We start from the raw sequence: 22,192 nt of genomic DNA, 5'->3' as shown, positions 1-22,192 counted from the left end.
TCAAAAACTGTCAATAATATGATTGTATCTGATTTTCTACCACCTTGCTAACATTTTATTAGGCTTGGTAGTAACTTGCTTTTGGTTTATAATATTTAATATTAGATTTGTTTTCCCTTTGGCCATTTCCTTGGTGAAGACTGGTATTGTTCAATAAGTTTATTAATTCCTCAGATGTTCTAGTTACATTTACCACAAAATCTTTTCCAGTCTGCAGCTTTTCTTTTTGTCTTAAGTTGTATGTGTACAAGTGCATCATGTAATTTTTAAAAACTATCCAATTGATTAAGCTTCTCAGTTCTATTTTTCATTTAATTCATCTTATCTAGAACTCCTTTTAACATAAATTTCAATTATGGCTCTATATTATTTTTTGCTTGTTGATATGTAGTTTCCTATGACTTTCCATTGAACAATAACTCACATTCCTCTCGTTTTTATCCTTTTGTTTTGGTTTTACTTCCGAAGACTTGTTTACTTCTGCCTTTCTATTTTTTAAACCACATGACTCAGTGCTGCTATTATTCATTATTAAATTAAAACTAGTAGCTGACTTGATTGCTTGCTTTATAAAATCTGTATTTTGTAATTACTATGTTGAGTTTAAAAAGTATCTCTATTGGGATTTTAATTGTTACTGCATTAAATCTATAAATGTATTTGAGATGCAGGTTTTTTTTTTTTTTTAAACTGGATTTAATCTAACAAACCAGCAATAAGACTATTTTACTGATCTTTCACTACAAATTTTTCTTTATTTTTCAGACAGAGTCTCGCTCTGTTTCCCAGGCTGGCGTGCAGTGGTACGATCTTGGATCACTGCAACCTCTGCCTCCGTGGTTCAAGCGATTCTCCTGCCTCAGCTTCCTGAGTAGCTGGGATTACTGGCTAATTTTTGTATTTTTAGTAGAGATGGCATTTCACAATATTGGCCAATCTTGTCTCAAACTCCTGGCCCCAGGTGATCTGCCCACCTTGGCTTCCCAAAGTGCTGGGATTACAGTCGTGAGCCACTGTGCCCAGCCTCTCACTATAAATTCTTAAGAATGTGTGTATGTCTCTGAATATTATTGTTTAAGGGCTATCCTTTAGCATTTATATTTGTGTGTGCATATGTGTGTATATATACACACATATAAACATGTTTTATGTATATATAACATGTTTATATATGTTTTATTGCAAAATATATTAAAGAATTTTTATAGTTTTGCAATTAAAATATACTATATATAGCATATTTTGTGTATATATATAGTATATTTTACATATATAGTATATACACATACACACATACACAATTTGCAACATTTTTGAATTCATGTGAGTTTTTAGTTATATCCTAGGTAATAGGATATAACTAAATCCTATAGTGAGGATTTAGTTATAATCCTAGGTAATAAACTGGGATTCAACCATCTCAACCATTGACAAATGGTAATTTTTAAATCTTTTGCTGTTATTATAAGTATCATCTAAATTATCTCTTAAACTTTGATTACAAGACATGAGGTACCAGGATATGTATTGTTTTAGAATTTTAAGAAAACTGTGACCTAGGAACAGGATCTGATTGATGGTAATAAGCATCAGGATTTGTAATGAGAAGCAGATTGAAATATTTACCAAAGGAATATACAATTTAAAAAGAGACTGAGTCAGATTGAAGATTTAGAGAAGAGATACAAAATGTGCAGTGCTTTTAGCAATGATCCCTTCTGTGATTATCAAGGGACTACAATGTGGTAAGCATGCTGACAGTCCTTGTATACAAAGATAAAGTTGGTCTCTGTTAAGAGTTGGCAATATGGTCATTTTAAAGCCTCTTAGGGAGTCTCCAGTATCATATGATACTGGACTACATACCACATGAACAACAAAATTGTTTTATTTTAAAAGTTTTCATTTGACATTATTTGCTGAAAAGTGATTTATGATTAGATGTGATTTCTCAGTAATGTAACCTTGAAATTCACAAAGCTAGAACATCTAACCTGTGAAATGTTTTTCATATTTTGAAGCCATTTTTTCAGGTCTGAAGCACTTTTGGAGACCATTAAAAATCATTAAGCCATAAGCGCTGTGAGGGTCTACTGGTAAACTGCTTCCTTACAATATATACAGGAACCTTTGGGATCTGTACAATTAGTACAGTACTATGTAAAATTTTATATCCCCAGATTTGTTGGATTGGAATAAATTATATTTCACATTTATAGCCCTTGATTGGATCCAGCAAACATGTATCAAATAACTTTTATATTCAAAGCATAGTGCTCATCAGAAACATGAGTATTATGGAAACAATACAGACTTAATTGGGGGCCAGGTTGCCTATACATTCTGGTTCTGGATTATCAAACCATATGAGGCATTACTTTAGACTAAAGCAGATTTTTTACTTGCAAAATTAGAATATTGGCTAATCCCGTGGATGTGGATCTTACAATTCTAAAATTATCTAATTTCCAGTTTTCTTCCAGATTATGAACTGATCCTATATTAGGTTTTCTTTTATTTTTCCGTCTCCAAGAATAGTAAAATTGGAGGGAATCAGCTAAAAGATGAGTGCTTTGAAATTGTCTTTCTGTTGTGACTAGATTGAAGTTTCTACAAATTCATGAAAATTTAGAATTCTAAATAACATCAGGGGATTAAAATTCTTGGGAAGACACTAAGAAGATTTACTGTAAATAGAGCTTTTATGGGACAATTGCAAAGCAGTTAATTAAGATTTAAGAAAGGAAATCACGAGTGAAAAGACTGGGAAAATTAAGCCCTTTCTGGAAAGTATGATTAAACTCAGAATTTGTTTCTCAACACCACCATTTACACAGTGCCTACTATGTACCAGATATTATACATGTATAATCTCAAGGTGACCATTTAAAGAAACAGTCTACTAAAAGTCACAGTTAATGTGTGGCAATGCTGTGATTCAAACCTGCAGCGAGAGAGAGAGAAAGAGAGAGGGAGACAGAGTGTATGTGTGTTTCTGGGTTCTCATTTTATATTTTGGAAAATAGTTTTAGAAGAATTCTTCTAATGTAGGATCATATCTTTGAGAGTAATCTTCAACATTTTATTCTGTCATCTATTAATTTTATGTCATCTATTTTTTATAATAAAAAATGTAAAGTTAAGAGAAAGTTAAGGATAGTTTTCAGAGCCTGATCATAAATTGCTATTAGTTTTATTGCTACCCTTCCTGTCAATAGAGCATATGTTATTAGAGCAGATAATATGAGTTGATGGATTTTATTATGGTGAATCATGTTGCTCCCCTCCACAGTCTTAGGTGAGATGTCCACCTCTGCACTATGTGTAGTACCAGGCTTTGAGGTTATTACTGCAGAGTCAATCCAGCTAGGTAGAGACCCTCTGACTTCCATCCCATTCACTCGTGTGGCCTCATCCTGCAGAGTTGAGATACTGACTCCCAATGCTGAGTGGCAGAGAGTCAGTCTTTGAGGAGCAGAGAGAGACTGACAAGGCTGTTGCATTGACAGTCTCTCTCTGCTCCTGTAGTCACCACATTCATGCTGCTCTCTAGGGAGAGGCCAGTAGCACTTACTGATGTGCTTGAAGTACCCTTTTAGGACAAGAATGTCTATGCAGCCCTCGCTATAACAACATTAAGACATAGAAGCACCCACTATAGCCATGCTGGCTATACTTCCTCCTGGACCTTTGAAGGCTGCTTTTGCCAGTGCTGTGTTTCTCTTCTGAGCCTGCAGACTTGGTTGCAGCCACATCCATGGCACCTGTGGTGGTGCTTATTGTCATCACTACTGCTGTTGCCACCCTGCCCCTTTATCAGGCACTATAGGTTTTATGACTGCAGGAATGTGTAAACTCTTGAATGTAGTATATGTGGGAGGTATGTTGGATTCATATCTCTATTGTATAATCATAATAGGTGGACCCAAACATTTCGGCATTCATGTGAAGTCTACTGATTCTGAATTGCTCCTTCTCTTTGCAGAGCTTCATGGCATATCCCTAGGGAGAGAACAAATAAGCAAAGAAAGTGAGACCAGCAAGATCTCCTTTCTCTTCCTATAGGTAAACAACAAAAATAAATTATTGCACATGTGCACAAGCATGTTGTGTTGCCACCAATGTATATAAGTGGCAATCGCAGGGACACATGTCCTACAACATATCAGCCTACCTAGGTCATAGTATGGGTTTCAGAATAGACTGGTCAGGATGCTTTGGATAGCATTACAACATTGGATATAGAATGAACAGCTGTGAATATAAAATGAAAAGTTGCTGACAGCTAAGAAATCTCTGAAATTCAGGTTTGGGGAACACTGGAGAAGCACTAGGAACCTCCTCAATGTGCCTGGCCTCCAAATGGAAGCTCATTTGGCCTTCAGACCTTCCAAATGCAATGCATTTCCCAGGTGAGCTGCAGCACCAAAAGCTCTACAGGACCTTTACCTGCTCTCCCCAAAAGCATCCTGGCCCCATCTAGTCTCTGCATAGACTCACCACTGGGCTCCTCTGCACTTCCTCAAACACAGATGAGTCTGATGTGTTCCCAGCTAGGATAGCTTTGGTACCACTGTAAGCCTCCACTGGTGGTCTCAGGATGTAAATGAGGTTTTCCCAGTGAACAAAAAGGTCTTCACTTGCATCTGAGGGGGGACACAGCTGAAGATAAAAAGAGCGGCCAGTGGCAAGCTTCAGGTGGAGCTGTTTTTTTATGCTGTTGTGGATGGTTATTTTCACAAACATCAAGGGAAGCAGTCTGGTTAGTTCTAAGATCTCTGCAGGTGGACTATCTGTATTCTGGGTGGCAGAACCACACCTGGCATTGTCACAGACAGCAGCTGGTCGGGCCAGCAGCATGACATCAGGTAGTGTGAGGCAGGGGCTGGTGCGAACAATGCCCACTGTTACCATTCGGGCACGGTTGTGCACATCAATCACTTCTCCTCTTTTGCTGATCTGGATAAAGTCGCTCTCAAACATGGGTGCATACCTGAATATAGTATACTCGCCTTTGTACAGCTGCCGCTGAAGCTTCCCCATGGAGGTATTAAACATGCCCATTGCGGGGCTGCTTTGGGCAGTGTAATACGGTAACATACACTGCTCCTCCATGTCTTTCTTTTATCAAGACAGTTCCCAGCAGCTGCTCCACACCTTCCTTAACATGCCTTAGTGGGCATCCTGTTTCCTTGGCCACTCTGGCAGGTGGGCCAGCAGTCGTGTTCTACAGGCTTTCTTTTTTGTCCCCAAGTGACTCAGAACAGGGTGGGGTATTGATTGCCAACTGCTCAATGCCAGAGACAGTCGGTCCCCTGGATCCAGACTGTGCCCTGCTTAGTGCATGGAGCTGTCAGGAGCGCAGATGTTGGAGCCCTCGTGGATGTCCAGGCACACAGGTGTCAGTGCTCATTTGGGAGGGACTTCCATTTGAGCCTGATATTCCACTTCACAACAACCTTTGCTCTTTGATTCCACAACCTGAACTGGCAGTCCCACTGCTCTTCTTCCCAACCTGAACCATCCACTGCTGCTAAACCACCCCGCAGGACCACTTTTATCCTCCCCTACCCATTGTGACCTGCCCCATCACACACCCCTTTGTTTCTGTCACCCAACAGCCCCTACCTCAGGGCAGGGATACCGCCCTCTCCACCCCACCCTCAGCCCCACCACCCTCCACAGCTCAGCAGACCACTCTCCCCCACCCTCCACCCATCTGGAGACCTTAATGCATTCTGGCAACTTGCTTTCAAAAGGGTTAGAGGTGAATTTTCTGTGAGAAGCAAGACTTTAATATACATTCTCTGTCAACTCTTTTATCCAGCTCCTCTAGTTGTAGACATTTATTTTAAAGAGAGAATTGAATACGTTGGTAAACAGGTTAGTACGGGATGTTTATCAATGTTTATTGTAGAGTAAAAAATTGTAAACAGCATTAGTGTCTTACAATAGGGGATTGCTTAAATAAATTATGGAGCCTTCTGTGATGGGACAGTCTACAGCCCTAAAAATGATTATGTGGTTTTCCTATTTATTGACATGAAAAGATATCCCTGACCTTTTTTTCTTTGTTAAAAAGAGAAAAACTGATTTCAAACTCATAGTAGAGGTGAGATTCAATTTATGTAAGACCATGTGTATATGTTTGTGGGTATGGAATTATGTTCAGTGAAATGTTTAAAGTGCTTCGGTGTAACTTTCATTTTCTTTTAATTTCTATTTTATTGGGAAGTTTATTTCTGTTACCAGGGTAAAAAGCTATTTTATTAGCAATGTATTTTTTTTCTGTTTCTACAGCCATGATAAATTTTATGTTTTGACTCACCCTCAAACTGTTGATGCAATTTTTAAGCTTTTACCTAGACATTTGTACCCTGGCTATGGAGTGAAAAGAGACTTAAACATCACATTTATGCTCTATTCTTTATCATCAGATTGTATTGAAAAAAAAAAAAAGCTCTAAAGAATTTTGCCAGGTATTGTAAATATTATCAATTTAATAAGATTATAATATCTTTATTGAAAATAATCCACATAATAACCCATATGAACACACACACATACACAGCCATAGTCATAGTTGAGTCTTTTTTTTTTTTTTTTTTTGAGATGGAGTCTTACTCTGCCACCCAGACTGGAGTCAGTGGCGAGATCTTGGCTCACTGCAATCTCTGCCTCCCATGTTCAAGTGATTCTCCTGCCTCAACCTTCTGAGTAACTGGGACTACAGGCACATGCCACCATGCCAGGCTAATTTGTATTTTTAGTAGAGACAGGGTTTTACCATATTGGGTTTTACCATATTGCCCAGGCTGGTCTTAAACTCCTGACCTCGTGATTCACCCACCTCGGCCTCCCAAAGTGCTGGGATTACAGGTGTAAGCCGCCGTGCCCAGCCCACTTGAGTCTTTAGTTGTGTAAGTCGATGCAAACATAATTTCTTCCTTTCTTATTGAAATGTTTGATTATTTTGGATACTTGGAGTATTTTTATTTTATTTATTGAGATGCCTATTCACATATCAATAGCACTTTTTACTGGCCTTGCTAAAGTCTTTATATCTTAACTTCCACTTCAAGTCTATGTTACTTCTCTTGTAATTGGCAAAAACCAAGCCACCAAATACACATTTAGTAAATTAACATTTTAAAAGTAGCCAAGTGGTTCTGGTGTTTTTTCATAAGGAACAACTGGATAGGTAGTATTGGACACAGCAAAATTTAACTTAAGTGCTTTTTTTACTGATTTTTTAAAAAGCACGTTCATGCTATACACGTATATGACAAGATATTTGTCTTAGGGTTCCATTAGAGCACTGGTCTCCAAGGAAGCCAGAAACTACATTATTTGTAGAGCCTATAGACGTTTGGATTTTCCACACCAGTCAGTAGACTGACAATAGTGGAACCTCTTTCATTTGGCTTGATTACCATCCTATGTAGCATTCTGGCAAATATCTATTTTAATGAATTTGATGGGGTTTGTCTGAAATTCCTCTAGCTATTTAGAAAACCACCTTTTTAGCATTTGCCTCTAGACTTGAGAAGCTCAGATAGCTAAATAAAAAACTACCTGAACTTGAGATTAAGAAATTCGTTTAATGAAAATGCAGCAGCTTTCTATGTGTTTGCTGTTAAATTAGATTTCTATATAGTCATTAGATATTAAAATAAATTTATATGCTCTCTCCTCTCTATTGGAGTTTGTGTCATTGGGTTAATAATTTAACCTCTCTGGGGCTTATTTTTCTCAGCCTTGAAATGGAGATGACCCCTGAGCTATCTTTCAACACCAGAATAGTTATGGTCTTGTGATAGGGCTTTAGCTTTCTCCCTCTCCCCTAACAATAAAACTACTACATACTTTGGAAATACTCTGAATCGTAATAATGAATTGAGATATTATTCATATAACTGCTCTGGGAATTGTTTAATTCAATATATAATTTTATTCTCCTTCTAAATATTTTCTTCCCAAAACTTTTAAAAGAACCAACGTTTGAAATGTGGTAATGGCATGATATTAGTTCAGTAAGATAGGCAATCAATGGGGTTAGTGCTTATAACTATGCAATTGAAAGTATGGGTCAAATATTTTAAACAGAAATCAGTTAATAATGAACATGGCTGTGGTATACAGAATAATTCCCCCGAAAGATATTTACATTCTAATCTCCACAACCTGTGAATATATTTCCCTATGTGCAGAGGAACTTTGCAGATGTGATTCAGTTTAGGATCTTGAATTGTGGGTGTTATCTGGATTACATGGTGGGGCCGTTGTAATCACAGTGGTGTTTGTAAGAGAAAAACAGGAGGGTCAGAGTCAGAAGATATGTGCTGGTGGAAGTAGAGGTCAGAGTGATGCAGCCATGGACCAAAGGAATGCAAGAGGCCTCTGGAAGCTGAAAAAACAGGAAGTGGATTCTCCTCTTGAGCCTCCAGAAGGAGATAGCCCTACCAACACCTTAACTTTAGCCCAGAATCATTTTAGACTTTGACCTTGAGAACTACAAGAGAATAAATTTGTGTTGTTATAAGCAACTAAGTTTATGGTAATTTGTAATGGTAGCCCTAGGAAACTATCCCACACTTTGGTACCTGGAAGTGGAGTGCTACTGTAACAGGTGCATAAAAATATAGAAATGGCTTTGGAATTGGGCATTGGATAGAAGCTAGAAGAATTTTGAGGAGCATGATATAAAAAGCATAGATTGCCTTCAACAGAAATATGGACGTTAAAGATTCTGCTAGTAAGGGCTCAGGAAGAAGTGATATAGTAGAGAAAACCTGTATTGTCTTAGAGATTACCTAATTGTCATAAACATAATGTTTATACAAACATGAATGTTAAAGTCACTACTGTAAGGGTTCAGAAGAAAGTGAGGGAAATGGTAGAGAGAACTTGTACGATCTTAGAGAATACCTAAATCATTGTAGAGAGAATGTTAGTAAACATATGAATGTTAAAGTTGCTTCTAGTAAGGACTCAGAAATAAATGAGAAACATGTTATTGAAAACCGGAGGAAAGGACATACTTGCTATATAATAGCAGATAGTCTAGTGGAATTATGTTCTATGGTTATGTGCAAAGCAGATCTAGTAGGTGATGAGCTTGGATATTTGGCTGAGTAGATGTCTAGATAAAGTGTTGGAGGTGTGGCCTGGTTTCCTCTTGTTACCTATACTGAAATGTGAGAGGAAGAAAGAGATAAATCGCAGGAAGAACGTTTAAGCAAAAAGAAACCAGGACTTGATGGTTGGAACATTCTCAATCTATCCAGATTGCAAAAAACACTGAAATGTGTAGATTCACTGTCAAGGAGTGTACTTAGAGAGAAAGCTGAAAACATGGCTAGATAACTTGTTTCTAGTGCCTCAGGAGGATCAAAAACTGAGATTATTCAACCACACAGAGGGCTCTTTGAAGAGATTAAGCAAATCTGAATTATGATGAGATGAATTATGCTGAGATGAGATTCAGAGTTGGGATTATCCAGGAAGTTCTTGTGACATACCTGGGAGACCCACAGTGTTTTCATGAATGGTTTATTAGCAGAGACTTTGGTAGCTTGGACTTAAAGGGACAGAGGACAAAATGGAAGAAGGCTATTGGATTCCTGAAATTCTGCAGGCAGGAAATTGGCTTGTGAAACTACTGAGTTTGCAAACATAAGTTAACCTTTATGGAATAGGAAGGAGGACTCAGAGGGTGGGGCTGAAGACCGAGAGGGTAGAGCTGAGAACTACAAAGGATTACTCCCAGGGCTTGAAAGCTAATGGAGTTTACCCAATTGCAATTCTGAATTATTTCGGATTGTTGACTCACTTTTTATCTTTCATTTCTCTCTCTTTGGTTGGGGATATCTATAACTGTTTCCCTACACTTGTCATATCATTGAATTTTAGGAGCAAATAACTTTTTATTCCAGTTTCACAGATTCACAGATGCGTCTGACTCATACTTGAGTTATATGAGGAGATTTGGGACTTTTGAATTTTTGAGATTTTGAGTTTTAAGTTGATGTTGTGTAATGGGTTAAGATTTATGGGATGTTGAGATGGCATGAATGGATTTTACATGTGGAAGAATGTGATTATTTGGTGTCCAGAGGATGAACTGTGATAAAGACAGCATAATGTTCCTCCCCAAATGTCCAAATTCTAATATCTAGAGCCTGTGAGTATGTTTCTGTATATGACAAAAGGGACATATATTGTTAACTAAAGGATCTTATGGGAGATTATCCTGGATTATAAATGCATGCCCAATGTAATTATGAAGGTACTTATAGTGTGATATGATGAGGAAAGCAGAGATTTGAAGATGTTACATTGCTAGCTTTGAAGATGGAGGAAGAGGCTATGAGCCAAGGAATGCAGGTGGCCCCTTGAAGTTGAAAAAGGCAGGGAACAGATTCTATTCTATTTTTATTTATTTATATATTTACTTATTTGAGATGTTGTCTCGCTCTGTTACCCAGGCTGGAGTGCTGTGATGCCATCTCGGCTCACTGCAACCTCCACCTCCTGGATGCAAGCAATTCTCCTACCTCAGCTTCCTGAGTAGTTGGGATTACAGTCATGCACCACCATGCCCGGCTAATTTTTTGTATTTTAATAGAGATGGGTTTTCACCATGTTGGCCTGTCTTGTCTTGAACTCCTCACCTCAGGTGATTCACCTGCCTCAGCCTCCCAAAGTGCTGGAATTACAGACGTGAGCCACCATGCCGGGCCTAGATTCTGTTTTAGAGCCTCCAGAAGTAACCAGCCCTGCTAACACCTTAATTTTAGCCCTGTGAAATGTCTTTTAAACTTTTGATCCAAATAACTGTCAGAAAATATATTTTGTTATTTTAAGCTATAATACTAAGTTTGTGGAGGTTTGTTACAGTGGCTATAAGAAACGGATACAATAGCTACAGAAATTAGGTCAGTAGGCATTTCATCTCTCATATATTCATTCAAGGATAATATGCCTGTTGTCTGCATCTAGGCAGAAGATGGGACATACATTTACTTACAGAAAAATGCATTTCAGCTTTCCTTCAAGCATTTCTGTGATCTAGATTTTTATCATTTTGTGCAGTTATTTTATAACTTTTAAAATAAATGAACTATAATTTTCCCTTAGGAAAGCCTCAATTTTTCAATCATTTTAGGAAAGCCTTATGATGATGATGTTAACAATGATGGTGTTAATACTGATGTTAGTAACATATCTAACACTTATTGAGTACCTACCACATTCTAAGTGCAGTGATAAGCATTTAACATTCCTTGTCTCACTTATATTTCACAATAATTCTATGGACTCTTTATACTTTCCCATAGTTCCTGTGGACTATTTATACTTTCATAGTTTCCATATCAGTTGTGTTTGAGCCAAATTCCATGTGAATATTTGATATAAAATTTTAGAAAATAAACAGGGAATAACTTCTCATAGTAACAATAAGGGTGTATAGTGTCTACTGTTCAATATTTTTTACTATGGCATTTCACTGTTAAAGAGGAAATCAGTAATTGCTTATGTCACTCTTATCTAGAGTATATTCAATTGATATCATTTTGATCATGATATCAATGATATTGGTTATCATGTTGTATTATGCTTACAGAGTGGGTGAGCTGCTAAATGTATTTGTTATTTATTGGCCAAATTAAAAAAAATGATGGTTTGATAAGCATCTTAGTTCATTTAGAATCTCTTCCCATTTCCTATTCTTTTATACATCTTTTCATCCATTTGTTTCACAGATGTTTATTGAGCGTTTGTTATATGTATGGCATAGAGCAGTAAGCAATATAAACATCACACCCTCCTCATACTTGTTTATAATTTTGTGCCAGGTACTGTAAATGATACAAAATCGGAATTATGTGTGGTTTCTGCTCTGAGAAACCTTATGATTTAGTTAAAGTAATTGCCCTGATTGTTACTTGTTGGTCGTAAAATCTTGGGCAAGTAACTCACCCTCTGCTTTTTCTTCTTTAAAATGCGGAGGCTAGTTCCTGTTTGTTTGTAGGATTGTTATGAAGCTCTTTCAATATAAATGCAAGATTCTCTATAAATTGTTTACTATACAAATGCAATTTTTTTATTGTTTTGTCTGTGGCCTCCGGAGATATCACTCTGTCAGTTTTGGTAGGATTGGCAGGTTAAACAACAGTATGTATAGTATAAACCAACCTCATATAATAAGTGCATTCTAATATGTGAAATGTTAATTTGTATGTGCTCAGAAAATCTGAAAGTATGTATATTATGCTGCTATAGTGGTTGTTTCTAAGGTTTAAGATCATGGGAGACTTTAACTTCCTGCTTTATATACTTAAACATTGAATTATTTATGATAAGCAGATCTAATTTTTCTGATAAAGATTTTGTAAATTCTGAAAAAGTAAATGCCATAAGTTGTAAAAAGTCATAATGACTCATTATGGCACCATGAGTTTCTGTAGAATAGTTTGCAAGTTATTGCTCGCATCTGTCCATTCATTACTCATTCAATCAATTTATCCATTGATCCATTCATCCATCCATCTACCTACCTATTCATTCATTCATTTTTCATTTCAATCCATACCTGTCTTAGTCCATTTTGTGCTGCTGTAACAGAATACTACAGACTGGGTAATTTATAAAGAAAAGAAATTTACTTCTCACAGTTCTGAAGACTGGGAAGTCTGATATCAAGGTGCTGGCATCTGGCAAGGGCTTTCTTCCTACATCATCCCAAGGCAGAAGGTGAGAGGGTAAGAGAGGGCAAGAGAATGAGAGATGGTTGAACTTATCCTTTCATAGCAAACACACTCCATTAGTAATGACATTTATCCATTCATGAAGGCAAAGTCCTCATGGTCTAATTATCTTTTAATTGTCTCCTCTTTTAATATTATTAAAGTAGCAGACAAATTTCAACATGAGTTTTGCGGGGAGACACTCAAACCATAGCAACATCATTTTAGGTATTTTTGATTCACTTGTCTTGAATCATCACAATTGCTCTACAGGGAGGATAAAGTAGGTACAGCTGAAGACAGTATGGGATGAATTGTTTGTATGATCGTTTTTGTCTGACTTATTTTAATTAATTAATTAATTAATTTTGAGATGGAGTTTTGCTCTGTCGCCCAGGCTGGAGTGCAGTGGCACAATCTTGGCTCACTGCAACCTCTGCCTCCTGGGTTCAAGTGATTCTCCTGCTTTGGCCTCCTGAGTAGCTGGGATGTTGGGTACTCACCACCACTCCTAGCTAATTTTTGTGTTTTCAGTAGAGATGGGGTTTCACTCTGTTGGCCAGGATGGTCTTGAACTGCTGACCTTCGGTGGTCTGCCCACCTTAGCTTACCAAAGTGCTGGGATTACAGATGTGAGCCATCATGCCTGGCCTATCTGACCATTTTTGTTAAGAGGTTGTTCTAGTAAGTTCTCACTCTGCTATGAAGAACTGCCCGAAACTGGGTAATTTATAAAGGAAAGAGGTTCAATTGACTCACAGTTCCGCTGGGCTGGGGAGGCCTCAGGAAACTTACAATCATGATTGAAGGGAAGCAAACACGTCCTTCATATGGTGGCAGGAGAAAGAAGTGCCGAGCAAAGGGGGAAATACTCCTTTTAAAACCATCACATCTTGTGAGAACTTATTCACTATTATGAGAACAGCAGGATGGGGGTAACTGCCACCATGATCCAATTGCCTCCAACTGGGTCCCTCCCATGACATGTGGGGATTGTGGGAACTAAAATCCAAGATGAGATTTTGGTGGGGACACAAGCAAACCATATCATTCCCACCCCCGGTACCTCCCAAATCTCATGTTCTCACATTTCAAGTCAATTTTGCCTTCCCAGCATTCCCCCAAAGTCTTAACTCATTTCAGCATTTACTCAAAAGTCCATAGTCCAAAGTGTTACCTGAGACAAGGCAAGTTTCTTCTGCTTATGAGCCTGTAAAATCAAAAGGAAGTTAGTTACTTCCTATATACAATGGGGATACAGATACTGGGTAAATACACCTGGTTTCAAAAGGGAGACATTGTCCAAAACAAAGGGGCTACAGGCCCCATGCAAGTCTGAAATACAATAGGGTAGTCATTAAACCTTAAAGTTCTAAAACAATCTCTACTAGGTAATGTCCCAGTGGTGACTCTGTTTGGAAGCTCCAACCCCACATTTCCCTTTCACACTGCCCTATCAGAGGTTCTCCATGAGGACTCTACCCCTGCAGCAAACTTCTGCCTGGACATCCAGGCATTTTCCACACATCCTCTGCAATCTAGGCGAAGGTTCCCAAACCTCAATTCTTGTCTTCTGTTGGACCTGCAGGACCAACACCACATGGAAGCCACCAAGGCTTGGGGCTTGCACCCTCTGAAGACATGGCCCAAGCTGTACCTTGACACCTTTTAGCCAGGGCTGGAGTGGCTGGGATGTAGAGTGCCAAGTCGTGAGGCAGCATACAGCAGAGGGACCCTGGACCCAGCTCAGGAAACTATATTTTCCCTCCTAGGCCTCAGGACCTGTGATTGGAGGGGCCGCTGTGAATGTCTCTGACATGCGCTGAAGACATTTTCCCCATTGTCTTGGTGATTAACATTTGGTTCCTCATTACTTATGCAAAGTTCTGCAGTCACTTGAATTTCTCCCCAGAAAATGGGTTTTTCTCTTCTACCACATTGTCAGGCTGCAAATTTTCCAAACTTTTATGCTCTCCTTCCTCTTGAATGCTTTGCTGCTTAGAAATTTCTTCCACCAGATGCCCTAAATCATCTCTCTGACATTCAAAGTTCCGCAGATCTCTAGGGCAGGAGCAAATGCTACCAATCTCTTTGCTGAAGCATAGCAAGAATCACTTTTATTCTGGTTCCCAAAAAGTTCCTCATCTCCATCTGAGACCACCTCAACCAGGACTTCATTGTCCATATCACTATCAACATTTTGGCCAAAGCCATTCAACAAGTCTCTAGGAAGCTCCAAACTTTCCCATATTTTCCTGTCTTCTGAGCCCTCCAAGTCTCTAGGAAGTTCCAAACTTTCCCACATTTTCCTGTCTTCTTCTGAGCCCTCCAAACTGTTCCAACCTCTGCCTGTTACCCAATTCCAAAGTCACTTTCACATTTTCGCGTATCTTCATAGCAGTCCCCTACTCTCTGCGGTACCAATTTACTATATTAGTTCATGGCAGAAGGGGAAACAAATAATGTCTTTCTTCACATGGCAGCAGGAGAAAGAAGTACCATGCAAAGGGGGAAAAATACCCTTATAAACCATCAGATCTCATGAGAACTCACTAACTATCATGAGAAAAGCAGGATGGGGTAATCACCCCAAGATTTAATTACCTCCCACCAGGTCCCTCCCATGACACATGGTGTATTAGGGTTCTCTAGAGGGACAGAACCAATAGGATCTCTGTGTGTGTGTGTGTGTGTGTGTGTGTGTGTGTGTATGTGTATGTGTATATATTTAGATGTTTGAGGCAATTGTATTTTTTTCTCATGTGAATCAAATTATTTTTACTTCTCATATTTTTCAAATAATTGATTTTGAAGTGTATTTTAAAACATTAAATCTTATTACTAGTGGATGCCATATTTGGAAATTCACTTATTTGCTAAAATTTGTGATCATAAATGGTTGTTTTCATGGTTCTTCTCATTCGTATATATAAATATATATATTTATAGATATATGTATATATACATATATCTATAATCTATACATATATCTACAAATATATACATATATCTATAAATATATACATATATTTGTAGAAAGAGGAGCTTATTAAGGAGTGTTAAACTCACATGATCACAAGGTCCCACAATAGGCCATCTGCAAGCTGAGAAGCAAGGAATCCAGTCTGAGTCCCAAAGCTGAAGAACTTGAAGTCTGATGTTTGACGGCAGGAAGCATCCAACATGAAAGAAAAATGTAGGCTGGGAGGCTAAGCCAGTGTATTCTTTTCACGTTCTTCTATCTGCTTTTATCCTAGCCACACTGGCAGCTGATTAGATTGTGCCCACACAGATTAAGCGTGGGTCTGCCTTTCCCAGCTCATTGACTCAAATGTTAATCTCCTTTGGCAACACCCTCACAGACACACCCAGGAGCAATACTTTACATCCTTCAATCCAATCAAGTTGACATTCAGTATTAACCATCACACATGGGGATTATGGGAACTACAATCCAATATGAGATTTGGGTAGGGACACAGCCAAACCATATCAGAAGTATCAAATATTATTGTTACTGTTTTTTTGAGATGGAGTCTCACTTGGCTGCCCAGGCTGGAGTGCAGTGGCACGATCTTGGCAAACTCCACCTCCCAGATTAAACCGATTCTCCTGCCTCAGCCTCCCAAGTAGCTAGGACTGCAGGCATGCACCAACATGCCCAGCTAATTTTCTTTTTTGTATTTTTAGTAGAGACAGAGTTTCACTATGTTGGTCAGGCTGATCTTGAACCCCTGACCTCAAATGATCCACCCGCCTTGGCCTCCCAAAGTGCTGGGATTACAGGTGTGAGCCACCATGCCCAGCCATCATCATCACTGTTGACTGAAGTCAGATTTTCCTGAATATTACTGAGAGGGAACTTTTGTTTCCCTTTAGATGTTTGAGGCAATTATATTTTTTTCTCATGTGAATCAAATTAGTTTTACTTCGTGTATTTTTCAAATAATTGATTTTGAAGTGTATTTTAAAACATTAAATCTTATTACTAGTGGAAGCCATATTTGGAAATTCACTTGTTTGCTAAAATTTGTGATCATAAATGGTTCTTTGTTTTCATGGTTCTTCTCATTCATGGACATGCACAGAGCAGTGAAAAATTGCACATGTTCCCAGTCGAGTCCCAGTTGAGGTTGAACAAGACAACACTCTGCCTTCTTGTTTCAGTTTCTATATTGTAAACAAGAAACAGGTGTCCTTTTCGTTTTCTATTTAATGCCACTTTTTTTTTTTTTTAAATTTTTGTGGTATTCCTTGGGCATTTCACTGTTTAAAATGGCCTCCAGTGTAGTGCTGAAGTACTTTCTAGTGTTTCTAGAGGCATAGGAAACACTAGTGATGTACCTTATGGAGAAAATCTGTGTGTCAGATAAGCTTCACTGAGACATGAGTTATAGTGTGGAACTCATGGCTGTGAGTTCAATGTTAATAAATCAAAAATATATGCTAAATAAGTTGTCTTTAAACAGAAGCATATTCAAAACAAGATTTTGTATTGATCAGTTGATAAAAATATTGTGACCAGAGGCTCCAGGAATCTAAACCTTCATTCTCTTAGGAGCAATGATTTAGTATTTACTAATTTGGTGTTCATGGTGGCTTTATTGAATAAAATTACTGTGAAAGCAAGAATTGACTGTATATTCTAGACAAAACAGAATTCTATATTCTAGACTGTATATTCTAGACCAAATATATTTAACAGACTTTGTCTGTTAAAATATTTTAAAAGTATTTTCCAGCCTGTTTCTTGGTATTTATTTTTTTTATGGTGTAAAAGTTTTAATTTTTATGAAGTATTCTATCTGGGTATTTACTTAAGGCTTCTGGATTTTGTATCTTGCTTAGTCTGACCTTGACCAGCCCCACAATTATAAAATATTTTACTTTATTTTCTTCATATAATTTTATTTATTTTCAGATTTATAATTTATCTATGGTTCCTTCCTACCCCCAAATTAATGATCCGTTGTCCTAGCATCATTTATTGAATAATCCAGCTTCCTGTATTGATTTTAAATGTTACATTTGCATAATTACTCTATTGAACTTTAAAAAAATTGTGAAGATACACATAACATAGAATTTTCCATATTAACCATTTTTAAAGTCTACAGTTCAATAGTGATAAGTGTATTCACGTTATTATCTAATCAATCTCCAAAGCTTTTTTATTATGGAAATCTGAAACTCTGTACCCATTAAACAAAACTTTCTGTTTATTCCTCCCCCTATCTCTCAGTGGCAACCACCATTCTACTTGTTATTTCTGTGAATTTGACTACTCTGGGTACCTCAAATAAGTGGAATCATACAATATTTATCTTTTTGTGACTGGCTTATTTCACTTAGCATAATGTTCTCAAGATTCATCTATGTTGTAGCATGTGACATGATTTTTCTTTTTAAGGCTGAATAATATTCTATGTGTGTATTACCATATTTTGTTGATCCATTCATTTGTCAATGGACACTTACGTTGCCTCCACCTTTTGGCTGTTGTGAAAAATGCTTCTATAATATGGGTTTGGAAATATCTCTTTGATTCTGCTTTTAATTCTTTTGGATGCACACCAAGCAGTAACATTTCTGGATCTTATGGTAATTCTATTTCTAATTTTAAGAGGAACTGCAATGCTGTTTTCCACAGTGGCTGCATCATTTTAAATTTGCACCAATGATACACAAGGATTCCAGTTTCTTCACATCATAGCCAACACTTAATTAGCTTTTTTGATGGTAACCATCTTGATGGTTGTGAAGTAACATCTCATTGTGATTTTGATTTGCATTTCCCTAATGATTAGTGATGTTGGGCATATTTTCATGTGCTTGTTGACCATTTATATGTCTTCTTTGGAAAAGTGTCTCTTCAAGTCTTTTTTAACTGGGTTATTTTGTTGAGTTGTAGGAGTTTCTTACATATTCTGGTTATTAATCATTCTATAAATGTGATTTAAAAGTATTTTCTCCCATTTCATAGATTGCCTTTTTACTCTGTTGATGTGTCCTCTTGATGCACAGAAGTTTTAAAGGTTGATATAGTCCAATTTATCTAATTTTTACTTTTGTTGCCTGTGCTTTTAGTGTTATTATAACCCAGCAATCATTGCCAAATCCGATGTCATAAAACTTTTCTGTTTTCTTCTAAGTGTTTTACAGTTCTAGATTTTATCTGTTGAGATTTTGATTGGAAGAATAGCAAATTTAGAGATTATTTAGGATAAAATTAGCATTTTACAACATTTAATATTTTACTCAGGGACATGGTATAAATTTCTGTTTTCAAGTCTCTTTTTATGTTGTTAAGTAGATATATTAGCCTATTTTCTGTTGCTTATATCAGAATACTTGAGACTGGGTAATTTATAAAGAAAAGTAATATATATTTTATCGTTCTGAGGCTGGGAAGTCCAAGGTCAAGGGGCTGCATCTGGTGAGAGCCTTCTGAGAACTCTGTAGAGACCCAAGGTGGTACAGGGCATCACATGGTGAGGGGGCTAAATGTGCTCTCTCAGGTCTCTCTTCCTCTTCTTATAAAGCCACCAGTCCCACTCCCATGATAGCCCATTAATCCATTAACTAATTCATCTATTAATTGATGAAGGTATTAATCCATTCATGAGGTCTCTGCTCTCATGACCCAACACCTCTTAAATGCCTCTTCTCTCAATACTGCCACATTGGAGATTAAATTTCAACACGAGTTTTGAAATGGGAAAATATTCAAACCATAGTATTTTGCTTCTGGCCCTCCAAAACTCATGTCCTTCTCACATAAAAATCCATTTCTTCCACATCGTAGCCCCAAATTCTTAACTTGTTCCAGCACCAACCCAAATGTCCAAAATTCATAGTCTCATGATATCAGAATAAGCTAGCTACGTGCAAGATACAGTGGTGTTATACAGGCATATGGTAGACATTTCCGTTAGAAAAGGAAGACACAGGCCAAAAGAAAGGAGTAACAGGCTCCAAACAAGTCTGAAACCCAAGAGGGCGGACATTAACTCTTAAGGGTGAGGAATAATCTCCTCTGACTCCATGACTAGCATTATGCAAAAACCGATTTGAGTGTTAAGTCCCCAAGGCCTTGAAAAGCCCTCCTGGACTTAGCTCATGCTTCATCTCTCCCCGACTGGGATTGCATGCTGGCAGCTATTTAGTTCTGGCATTTTGGTGGTGGTTTTGCTCCGATGGCTCCATTAGGCACTGCCCTATGCAGCGGGGATTCTCTGCAGCAGCTCCGACCCCACATTTCCCCTTTTTCTTGCTCTAGTGGGGACTCTCTGTGCTCACTCCTTTCCTGTAACAAGTCTCTGCCTGAGCCCCCAGGTTTTTGATGACATTCTTTGAAATCTGGGTGGAGACTGCCAAGCCTCCACAGCCCTTGTTTTCTGCAAGCCTGCAGAATTAGCATTATATGGATGTTGCTACAGTTTATGACTTACACCATCAGGAACTGTGACATGATCTGCACCTGGGGCCACTTGAGCCATGCCTGGGGCAGCAATGGAGCACCGAGTAGGGGTGTGGGGAGCAAAGTCACAAGTTGGCCCTGGGCAATGAGCCTGCGGAGTGCACCCCAGGCCGGTCCCGTGAAACCACTCTACTCTCCTCAGCCTTTGAGCCTGTGATGGGAGAGCCTTGAAGATTCCTGAAATGCTTTCAGGGTCTTTCTTTCATTTTCTTGAGGAATAGCCTCTGGCTCCCTTCTGTGTGTAGTAATCTCTTTTGCAAGTGGTCACTGGGCTACACTCTTGGTTTCCTCTCCTGAACACATTTTTTCATTCTTTATATGGTTAGGCTGAGCGTTTTCCAAATCTTTCCATTTTCCTTCTCTCTTGATTATAAATTCTTTCTTTAAATTATTATTTGCTTTCAATTCTCAGTGTAAGCAGCCAAAAGTAACCATGCAGCTCCTTTTATGTTTTGCTTAGAAATTTCTTCTGCCACATACTCTAGTTCATCACTGTTGAGTTCTGCCTTCCCCAAAGCCCACAGCATGAACATAGTTCAGCCAAGTTCTTTGCCCATTTATGACAAGAATGACCTTTGCTCTGGTTTCCAATCCCTTGTTCCTCGGTTACATTTGAAACTTCATCAAAATGGCCTTTACTGTACATGTTTCTATCAGCACTCCGGTCATGACTACTTTACCAATCTCTAAGGAGTTCCAAACTTTCCCTAGTTGTCTTGTCTTCTAAGCCCTCACCAGAATCTAGGCTTTTTCTAGCCTGCTCCTCCAAATTCTTCCAGCTTCTGCCCATTACCTAGTTCCAAAGCTGCTTCCACAATTTTAGTTATTCATTATCAGCAACACTCCACTTCTCGGGAACAATTTTCTGTATTAGTTCATTTTCTGTTACCTATAACAGAATACCTGAAACTGGGGAACTTATGAAGAAAATAAATTTGTATTTTATGGTTCTGGAGGCTGAGAAGTCCAAGGTTGGATAAGTCTGTTCCTGTGCTGCTAATAAAGACATACTTGAGACTGGGTAATTTATAAAGGAAAGAGGTTTAATTGACTCACAGTTCCATATGGCTGGGGAGGCTTCACAATCAAGGTGAAGGGCGAATAAGGAGCAAAGTCATGTCTTACATGAGACATGAGGCAAAAGAGCATGTACAGGGGAGCTCCCCTTTATAAAACCATCAGATCTCTTGAGACTTATTCACTATCATGAGAACAGCATGGGAAAGACCAGCTCCCATGATTCAATTACCTCCCACTGGGTCCCTCCATGACACATGGGAATTATGGGAGCTACAATTCAAGATGAGATTTGGGTGGAGGCACAGCCAAACCGTATCAAAGGTCAAGGGGCCAGAGCTGGTGAGAGCCTTTTTGCTGGTAAGGACATGCTGTAGAGTCCCAAGGCAACGCGGGGCATCACACAGTGAGTCTGGCTCCTGTTACTCCCCACTGGGAAAGGGAATAAGTGAGAAAACATTTTCTCTTAAAGATCTTCCTTGAGAAAAGTGATTAACAACTGAAAGAATAATAATTCCCTTAGATGTGTTTTAAGAGGGCATGCCTGATGCTGTTCTACAGCATCTCTCATAAACATCCTTTTAAATGAGAAAACTCAGTTGCAGAGAAGTCAATTAGCTTGTTGTGGTGACACAGTTATAAAGCAGCAGAGGTGGGGCGGAGCAAGATGGCCGAATAGGAACAGCTCCAGTCTCCAACTCCCAGCGCAAGCGACACAGAAGACCGGTGATTTCTGCATTTTCAACTGAGGTACTGGGGTCATCTCACTAGGGAGTGCCGGACAATCGGTGCTGGTCAGCTGCTGCAGCCTGACCAGCGAGAGCTGAAGCAGGGCGAGGCATCGCCTCACCTGGAAGCGCAAGGGGGAAGGGGATCCGTTTTCCTAGCCAGGGGAACTGAGACACACAACACCTGGAAAATCGGGTAACTCCCACCCCAATACTGC

At 38.5% G+C, this 22,192-nt stretch overlaps 2 protein-coding genes across 2 annotated transcripts in view; one reads left to right on the top strand and one right to left on the bottom strand.

Moving 5' to 3' along the window:
* Window positions 1–22,192, top strand: part of ANKS1B (ankyrin repeat and sterile alpha motif domain containing 1B) — a 626,390-nt gene that overhangs the window by 358,200 nt on the left and 245,998 nt on the right. The window lies entirely within an intron of this gene.
* Window positions 3,178–5,535, bottom strand: GARIN6 (golgi associated RAB2 interactor family member 6). The gene is made up of 2 exons (XM_017887291.1): window positions 4,501–5,535; window positions 3,178–4,002 (listed from the first exon to the last, which is right to left on the bottom strand). The coding sequence occupies exons 1-2, from the start codon at window positions 5,113–5,115 to the stop codon at window positions 3,892–3,894; spliced, it is 726 nt and encodes a 241-aa protein (XP_017742780.1). The 5' UTR covers window positions 5,116–5,535; the 3' UTR covers window positions 3,178–3,891.

The sequence above is a fragment of the Rhinopithecus bieti genome, unplaced genomic scaffold, assembly GCF_001698545.2.
Source record: "Rhinopithecus bieti isolate Rb0 unplaced genomic scaffold, ASM169854v2 scaffold_15133, whole genome shotgun sequence".
Classification (NCBI taxonomy): Eukaryota; Metazoa; Chordata; class Mammalia; order Primates; family Cercopithecidae; genus Rhinopithecus; species Rhinopithecus bieti.
The sequence above is the reverse complement of the archived record's forward strand: the minus strand, read 5'-3'. Positions and strand labels throughout refer to the sequence as shown.

What these genes read in the sequence shown, in the direction of transcription:
- GARIN6 (XM_017887291.1), bottom strand. Translation starts at nt 5,115, where the DNA reads ATGGAGGAGCAGTGTATGTTACCGTATTACACTGCCCAAAGCAGCCCC. An exon ending in AAGTGCAGAGGAGCCCAGTG is followed by an intron (nt 4,003 to 4,500) that starts GTGAGTCTATGC and finishes TTCTCTCCCTAG; the next exon opens with GGATATGCCATGAAGCTCTG.